Genomic DNA, 9,428 nt, shown 5'->3' with positions numbered 1-9,428 from the left:
AAATAATAAAAATGGATAAGTAGAGTTTTACATAAATATTAAACAGTGTTTGGTTCCCAATAAAACACAAAGAATTATTATATTTTATAAACTAATCATGACTTTTATTATGCAACTTAATATTCCATTTGTTTTTTTTAGTTTATTCACTAAAAATCTTGACGCTATTCACCAATAGCGAGAATATTCTAAATTTTTTCTCAATATAAAAAAAAATTATGTAACATCTTGTTTGATTCATCTTAAAAGACAAATAACTACTATCTACCTTATAAAAAAACTAGTTTTTTCTGCATGCTGTGACATTTTAGTTATAACTATTGCCCGATATTAAAAGAAATGAAAAATAAAATTATAAAAGTCTACGTTCACCTTCATTTGGTGAGTATGAAGTATTAGTATCTAAAAATATTTTAAAGTAAGTATAATTGTATAAGTGATGAAATTGCATATCTAAGTAATGAAGAAACTGATTTTTTTTGCAGATCGTATTTGTAATTAGTTTTGTATATGAGTTGTCTTTCTAATAAAAATGTCATATTTTTTTATTGCCTATAGTATCAATTTTTGGTAAATTCTTGATTACGAATTTTTTTAGTTTACTGGATCTAAATTTAATTTGATTGAATCTTTTTTATTAGCAAGTTTATGTGATTGACAATTATATGAAGTGAAAGTATTGGGTCAGACCGTCTGACCAAATACTTACTGTCAGATGGGCTGACCCAAATGAAAAAAACGTGGCTTTCTTCATGCCTGCAGCGGCATTTTTGCCATCAATCTCTTCTCTTACTCTCTCCCTCCTTCTCTTTTCTCTCTTTACAAACTCCGTGTTCTCAACCTGTTATTCAAGTCGGCAATACATCTCACGGGAAAAGATCGGAATCTCTTGATAAGCTGGGTAGACATAGGCAGGATGATGAGTTAGAGATAGATCTTTTAAAGATATTATCACAACAAAAACCTGATCCACGACCAGCCAATAATGGATTAAGATCCCCATCTTCGGTCCATAATTATCCTGCTGAAAACATTCATGTAAGATCCATGAGCAAGAAGCAAGAGGATGTGACAGATGGATTGAAGAATTTCTCAGCAAACTTCAGACTAGCAGAAATGTCGTGATGTTGAAGAAGTGTATGTGATGAAGCTGGTCGTGATGTTGAAGATGAAGCCCACTAATTTTCTTCATTCTTTTCCTATTTTCCATTTTCAGTTAGACTTTGTTTTGTTTCAGTTGGACTTTCTTTTCTTTCAGTTGGACTTTCTTTTCTTTCAATTGGACCAACTGAAAGAAATAATGGGCCAACTGAAAGAAATAATGGACTAACTGAAACAAAATGAAGACTACCTGAAGAAAAATGTAGACTACCTGAAAAAGAATAAAGACCAATTGAAACTCAAGTAAGTCTAACTGAAGCACAAAAACCCACTGAAAAACAAAGAAGACTAACTGAAAACAAAATGAAGACTACCTGAAAAAAAATTGGAACCACCTGAAAAAAATGAAGACTACCTGAAAAAAAATTGAAACCACCTAAAAGTCGTCCGACCAAGATTATGGTCGGACGAGTCCGACACAATACGTTCTCTTATATGAAATGATTGAATTTAATAGAGATTCGGTTAAATTTTTTTTGGTAAGTTTATGTGTGTAATAATTTTATGTTATGAAGGGCTGAATATGTAAATTCTGAAGGGGATACCATTGCTCATTTGCTCCCCTTGATTTATTATATAATAGAGATTGATGGCAAAAAGCTACCTTATGTAGAAAAGTGGACATTGGCTTGACCTGCACGTGACTTTCAAAATACCTTTAAAAAAAATTAGTTTTTCATACCTGAATTTAACACGTCTAAATCTATTTGAACATATTTTCCTCAAATAAGTAAAGAGAAGGTAAGGATAAAACAAACCTTAACTAATTTATATCCCACAAAATTATGTTGGTAAATCGTAAATATACAATGTTGGTAAAAGGAAAAAGGTAATAAATCTAACAGTTATGTACATCGCCTCTCCTTGAAACTAATCTTCAGCTTCATCACCGTGCCAAAAGAAAAATCTTGTAAAAGGGGTCAAAACGAATCGTGATAAGTTTGAGGTCAAACTGAACTTTTGATAAGAAAATCTCAAGACCCAAATGAAAAAATGACGAAAATTTATACAAATATATTGAAAGACGTTCTTAAACAAAGGACGATGTCAAGCGGCGCCTTTGCTTTGAGTGTTTTATGCCATGTGATCCACATACACTATAAAAAAATAGAACATGCATTATGTAAGATTCGATCCCATGATCACAAACATATATAATAAAATATTTGATGTCATTACTTTAAAGTAAAATATTAATAAATGAATGATACAATTTCCTGGGACATAGCCCGGGCCTATAAACTAGTTTACTTACATGAAAAGGCAGGCGGCAAAAATGCTCTACATTTGCTATAAGGCTAATAACTCAATCATCTTCATCAAGCATGTCATCTGAATGTGCATCTGCAAAGGTCATCAGACATCGCTTATGAGTTATTTCCATATCAGTGGCTCTCATTGGTCAGTGTCCAACTTCAAAGTAGAATAAAAGTTAAAACTTCAAAGTAGACTAAAAGTTAACTTCAAATCTTACAGTACCTTTCGTGGAACTATCATCTTCAGTAGAGCATTCATCGCTAGATTGAGTCTGCTCCAATTCAATCCATACATTTGTCACATGCTCTATCTCATGTGAATGTTCCCCTCCCTTCGAGTACGTTTCACTGAGTAAAGGACAAGCATCTATAACTAGACTCTCTAGCAGGGAAGACAATATTTCTTCAGGCAAATATTTGAGCAGCGGACAGTCTGTTATTTCCACACACTTGAGAGATTGACACCTAGGAAATGAGGAGAGTGTTGTTAGGCTGGGACACCGACTCAAGCTCAGTTTGACAAGGCAAGCAAAGTTCCCATTTGTTATTGCCTCCACACTGTACATGCCATCAATTGATAGCTTCTCCAACAAAGGGAATGCTGCACAGTTTTTGTCATCGCCGCAAAAGTGATCAATTTGATTGACACCATTCATTTCCACTATTTCCAAATTTTTGAGTTTAGGCAGGCGGCCCAAATAGGGGAAGTTGGAGCAGTTCTCACACTTGTATAAAGTAATACTAACTAACTTTTGATATTGTTCATCCCCAATCCAATTTGGGAGAGATTCTCCGGGAAAACATATAATCTTCAACTCTTCCAAACATGAATTTGGTTTCAAATCTTCAAGAACTCGGACTAGTTCCTTCTCTTGAACATAGTTAACGACATCACTCCACCTTAGTTCTAGATACTTCAGGCGATTTTTATCAATCAAAGCTGCTTCTTGTGCATCCTCTGAACTAAGTTGCTCCAACCCTGAGATGCAAAGTTCTCCAGATAGATTATTCATATGCTTCAACTCTTTAATATTGCAACATTTTTCTCCATTAATTATCTCCTCATCAACAATAAATGCAGGTAATGTTCGAAGCTCGGTCAGATGTCCTATTCCTCTCGGCATCAAATTCAATTGGCCAAGAACATCAAAATCTAGATGGCGAAGACTAATGAGCTCTTTCATTCTCTCAGGTAGCTCAAAAAGATTCATACACCCTTTAAGCCTCAAGGTCTGCAATTTTTGCAAGTAAACTATAGACTGCGGCAATCTATTGATCTCTGTCCATGAAAGATCGACATAACGCAATTCTGTCGCATCCTGGATAGTACTAGGTAGCTCTGTTATACAACTCCCACTCAAATCCAGTGCTGTAAGCAACTTAAAAGTAGAAAAGAAATCTGATGCTACTCGTGTTAAAAGAGAGCTATTGAGAAATAGCAGCGTTTTTAGCCTGCCAAATTTCTTCAATGACTCAAAAGTTGCTAAGTTAATGTTGCTAGACTGCACGGATATATGCCAGGAATCAGCAAATTGATTGGCCATAACATCGCCATCCTCTATGCTCATTTTAAAGCCTTTGATTGATTCCACCCTAGCAAAAACATCAGATACCAGTTCCAAATTCACTTTAAACAACCTAGTTTGCCTCGAAATGTTAACCTTAGAAGGTATAATATAATCTCTGTCCAAGAAAATATTGAAGATACGATTACCATTTTCCTCCAAAGGCTCCTCCTTTATAAACCCCGCTGCCATCCACAATTGAACCACTTTCTCTCTTTCAAACTCATAGTTGTCGCCAAAAAGAAGGCAGTAAAGCATCATCATATTGTGTTTTTCTCTGACTAAAACTCTCATCTTTACTATGGCCCATAGGACCACTGACAAAATCTTCCATCGGCTTGGCTTCCCTCCCCAGGACATGTTCTCATTGACAAAATCATTCAAGTTTTCATACTCAGGAGGTGTTTGGTAATTTCCCTGCAAAACAAAAACCAAGACAATATCACTTAACCAAAGCATCGTTATATTTGTATCTTGTACCTGCCAAAAGTATGCAAGGACATTAGCTTCACATCTCAATAATCTCATGGTGTATTGCATCATAGTCAAGTTCAATCACATTTCTTGTCCTTGTACATGTAAGATCACCACAAAGTACTCGCACCAATGGCTTATGAGAGATATCAATATATAGTACACACTTCAGAATTACTAGGCATAGTAACTAACATACCTCATGTGCACCAGTAAGGTATTCAGATTGGTTAATATTTGAATACCCTAACATAGCATGTTCAACAATGTCTTCAAATTTCTTGTCTGAAACTCGAAGAATCTGTATTACATATTAAAAAAGACATTGTTAAGCTCAGAAACCAAGATAGAGGATCATCACTGTTAGACGAAAGAACCATGTCAATTGCAGAAAAGGAAGACAATCCTCACTTTCTTAAGTTTAACCGCATCTGCAAGATACGCTTTTCGTAGATCGTCCACTGTGTTGATGTTTGTATCTGCCAATCTTTTGTTAACTTTTCCACCTTTTGCAATGCGACGCAAGCGCCACACCTCATCAGCTGGGCCTGGAGTCTCCATTTTCCGGTAACCTGTTAGAACAAACTAACAAAGTTTGAGGAAATGGAAACAAGAATGAAGGCTATTTCAATATGTGAGGTAAGAAAGACTTACTCTCTCCACGATGATCTTTAACCATAAAAGGTTCACTTACTGCTTCCTTTATAGTCACTCCATGAACACTTCCCACAACTTTAGCCCCTAATCTGAATTGCTTACTTCTAACCCAACTTGAATTATCTGTGAACAAAATATTATCAATATTTGCAACTCCTTTGCTTAAAGTGATTACACAATTTCCCACTAAGAGGGGTCTTTTGCCTTCCCTCCCCAGGAGAATATAACTTTCAATCGAGTCATCTCCTGTTAATATATCTTTATTTAGAGCAACAATCTTGATTTTTATGGAAGATTCAGCACCAACTTGTACAACATTCCCAGAATCATCTCTCAGTACTACTTGCAATGAAATCCCTTGGTCTTGCAACTTTCTCCCAGTGAAAATGGTTTTAGATAATTGACTTTGGTGCTCAAAATGCAATTGCAAACTCCTTGATTCATGTGAAGCCTCCTTAAGAAGCAATGATCTGTTGTGAACAGCATAAAGACCATAAATAAGGAATCATAACTAAAAGAAATAACGGGGAATAAAATAAGAAAATAACAAGTTTTACCCACCGGAAAACTACCCTCAAACTGTCAAACATCGGAAAAAGTTTTTAGGTAGTGGTCAACAAACAATAACGTAACAAAGGTAGTTTTGTTTGTAAATAAGTTAGTTTCTCGCAAAAAAAATTGTAAATATGGTAGTTATGGACAAAAAAATATCCCAGAAATAACAGATGATAGATCATCATAATTCATAATCAATAATTCCATAAACTCACCTTACAGTTTACACAAACCCCTGTGAAATCAAAGTTCCGACTAATATTTTTTACAAATAATCAATCAACATTTCATTGATCCGAAATTATAATCAACACCATAATTAAAGAAAAAAAATCAGGATAAGTAATACCTAGACATAACGGCATCTACCTCCGACCGTATCATCTTCCTAAGTTGGGAAGTGAAAGCGTCAGACATCAACGGCTGCGTCTCAGAAGATTCCGCATTTTCGGTTTTGGGTTCGATAACATTTTTGGGAATCCAGCTATTCATAGTTACTAGAAATTAAAGAATTCTAGGGTTTGAGAATTGAGAGAAACACCTTAGTACCCAGATGTGTGTAAATTGAAGATGGAATTCACCACCAGAAGCAAGAATTTATTAGGGTCTTTTTCCAAAAGAAGAGATGTGAGTTGACTGAGATGCTCAGATGCCTAATTCCAACTCGGAGAAAACATAAACCTATTCAGATCACGGCAAATAGTTAGCTTCTTTAACAACTAGCCTTCATATGCACGCGATGCGTGCGTTAATTTCAAAATTTGTTATTCTATTAGATACTTCATTCGTACTTTATTTATGATTAAACTTAAATGTGAAAAATTCAACAGTTAGATAAATTTAGATATATTAATTCGCTAATGTAAAAAAAAAAAAAAAAAAAAAAGGTTGTGAGTGATTGTTAACATTAATTTTTTATGAATGAATATTGAACAGAAAGAACAAAAATAATGAGTTGGTTTAACTGAATTAAAGAGTATCAAAGGTAGTGAATGTTCAGACTTTTCATGTGCACGTTATGTATGTCATCATTTTTTAATAAGGTATAAATATTTTGTCCATTTAATTTTTAATTGAAGTATTTGATGCATATACCATTTTAAACTTGTTCTAAATGGCAAGTTGGAATGAGAATTTTTAAATGATTTGCTTTTGTAATTTTTTTCATTCCATTAATTAGATCATTAGGGGTATTTTAGTCACTTCAAAAGAGGACATCACACCTCCTCCCTTGACTTATATAATAGAGATTAGCGGATAGTTATAACTCTAACTTTGCATGTTATTTATGTAGAGTTCTAGTTCTATTAGAATTTTATGTAAGTGATAAAGGATTCCTATTATATTTAGGAGTCTAATTCCTTATCATTAAATTTTATTTCTTATATTAGGCGTGTGATATGGATAGTTTTAGTTTGTTATTTGTCGTTATCCTTAAGATAAAAATAGATAAGTTTGTAAGTTGTTATCTTTAAGCTTTACTAGTTTTAGTCGGTTTAGGAAACTTGTACTATAAATATAAGTTTTCGACCATCAATAAAAGGAGAGAGATTATTTGAGTTAATTCTTGTGAGTTAAAGTTTTAGGAGAGAATCCACAAAAACCTCAGTTGAACTTTGAGTCGAAATACACTTAAGTTCTTCATATCTCGGCTACCAATAGAGTTGTTGAGACGAAATACGCCAGCATACTCGACTAAATCTAATATTAAAAATACAAAAGCCACTAAACTACATCAAAGAGCCCAACTCACGTGAATCTTCCATCAAGATCCACATCAAGATCAAATATTTTTTGACTTTCTCCGTTTCAATTTAGTTGTGACATTTTAAAATCACGTACTCCTATGCAATTTTTGGAGAGGAGAGGATAGAGAAAGAAAATAAAAGGGTTTCATGTGATATGAGAGGCCGAGAGAGATAGAGAGAAGTTATTACCCAAAACGAATGTATCACAACTAAATTGAAACATCCTAAAATAGAAAGTGTCACAACTAAATTGAACTGGAGGAAGTATTACATATTAGTAAAAGTTATAATAATTGAATATTAATAAATTACTTATTGAGACGAATCAAACAAGACCTCACATGACTATTTTTTTCTTATATATTGAGAAAAATCTAAAAGATTATCTCTAATTGTGAATAGTGTCGAGATTCTAAGTGAGAAAGATAAAAAAAAAAAAAAAAAAAAGAGGGAGTAGTTGTCAAAAAGTTCCTCACCCCTACTTTTTCCAAAAAAAATATTGGACTCTAGAAGCTAATTGAAACCTCTTTAATCAAACACTCAAATTAGAGGATTGACTAGTCAAATTCTCTAATATGAGGTGAAACCACTATTTTTGCCCTGAACCTCCCTTTGTCAAACAAGGCCTTAATTAGTTTTTATACTTTTTTCGATCTTTTCTATTGCAACCATTATCACGTTATATATTCTTACCTTTACGGTCCGTTTGATAATTAGTTATAAATGGTGGTAATGCGAATAAATTTGTGTGTAAATTTGTGAAAAACAACACTGTTCATTCCCATGATAATGCTAACGGTTATTTCACCAAATATCCCAGACAAATCAACAAATTCACAATATATTGGTAACCGCCTGAGTTTTCGAAAACGTTCACCAAATACCCTTTTCGTAACCGCCACCACCACCTTCGCATTACGTCGCACACAACCACCACCACCTTCACGTCGAATTTTTTTTATATTGGCGAACGTCCGGCCAGGACGTTCATCCCATGGGCAGAACGTCCTGACCGGACGTTCGCTAATATAAAAAAATTTCGACGCAAAGGTGGTTGCGGTGGAGGACGTTAGGCGATGGCGTGGAGGTCGACGGTGATAGTGGGAAGTTAGGTGGTGGTGGGATGGTAGGTGGTGCGGGTGGTGGGTGGTGTGGAAAAGAGGAGAGGGAAGGTAGGTGGTGGGGAAAAGAGGAGAGGGTGAAATGGTAGTAGGTTGGTGGTGGGGGGTGGTTAGTGGTGGGTGGTGGTTGGTGGTGTGGAAAAGAGGAAAGGGTGAAATGCTCCATAAAAATATATTTGGGGTGATTTTAAGGAATTTCATGGTGATGTTTAACAATCCTAAAAAAAAAAAAGCAAAACGCCACATGTCGCGCAACTAGTGGAGGAATGGGGAAAAAATTGCCCTCCCCATTCAACTCACGCCACATGCCAATTTCTTACGAGTTATTAATATTAACGTTACAATTTTTGTAACGTTAATAATTCAAAAAATACAATTTGGAAAAAAAATAAATCAAAAGTCATATTTTTTTATTCTCTATAAATAGACATCAATTTTGCTATACTCTATTCACAATTTTAGTTTTCTCTTCTTTTCCTATAATCTTTCTTTCATCACATTATTTTGCTTTAACTTACAATCTTTCAGGAAAAAAAACATCATAATTATGGATTCTAATTATCCTAATTATTAATTAGATTACGATAATTAATTACTCCTTGATGATTATTATATAATAAAAATTAGTAGTAGTTATAAATTAATAGTTATAAGAGTTAATTATAATTAAGTAGCGTAAAATCGTCTTACATTAATTAATACAACTTCATAGAATTATTTAAAGAGAGAAAATGTGATGGGGTAGGAAAAAAGAATGAGAAATAGTGATGAACCGTTATTTTTGGGGTTCATGGTTAAGAGTGAAATTGAAAATAATTTGTGAGAATGATGTAGAGGAGAGGAAAAAAAAAAAAAAAAAGGATGAACCATTTATTTGGGTTCATTGATAAG

The 9,428-nt window shown here is 34.1% G+C and overlaps 1 protein-coding gene across 2 annotated transcripts; it reads right to left on the bottom strand.

Moving 5' to 3' along the window:
• Window positions 1–1,907: 1,907 nt before the first annotated feature.
• On the bottom strand, window positions 1,908–6,376 carry LOC104889548 (putative disease resistance RPP13-like protein 1). Of its 2 annotated transcripts, XM_010674791.4 has the most exons (7): window positions 6,018–6,373; window positions 5,111–5,583; window positions 4,868–5,028; window positions 4,656–4,757; window positions 2,641–4,399; window positions 2,417–2,505; window positions 1,908–2,258 (listed from the first exon to the last, which is right to left on the bottom strand). In XM_010674791.4, exons 1-6 carry the CDS (start codon window positions 6,158–6,160, stop codon window positions 2,468–2,470), a joined length of 2,676 nt encoding a protein of 891 aa, XP_010673093.1. In that variant the 5' UTR covers window positions 6,161–6,373; the 3' UTR covers window positions 1,908–2,258; window positions 2,417–2,467. The 2 variants fall into 2 exon arrangements, with proteins under 2 accessions (XP_010673093.1, XP_048495934.1); XM_048639977.2 differs by lacking the exon at window positions 1,908–2,258 and having other exon boundaries at window positions 2,435–2,574; window positions 6,018–6,376.
• Between the last annotated feature and the right edge of the window lie 3,052 nt (window positions 6,377–9,428).

The sequence above is a fragment of the Beta vulgaris genome, chromosome 3 (genome assembly GCF_026745355.1).
Source record: "Beta vulgaris subsp. vulgaris cultivar EL10 chromosome 3, EL10.2, whole genome shotgun sequence".
Lineage (NCBI taxonomy): Eukaryota > Viridiplantae > Streptophyta > Magnoliopsida > Caryophyllales > Amaranthaceae > Beta > Beta vulgaris.
Note: the sequence above shows the minus strand (reverse complement) of the source record. Positions and strands in the feature narration are given on the sequence as shown.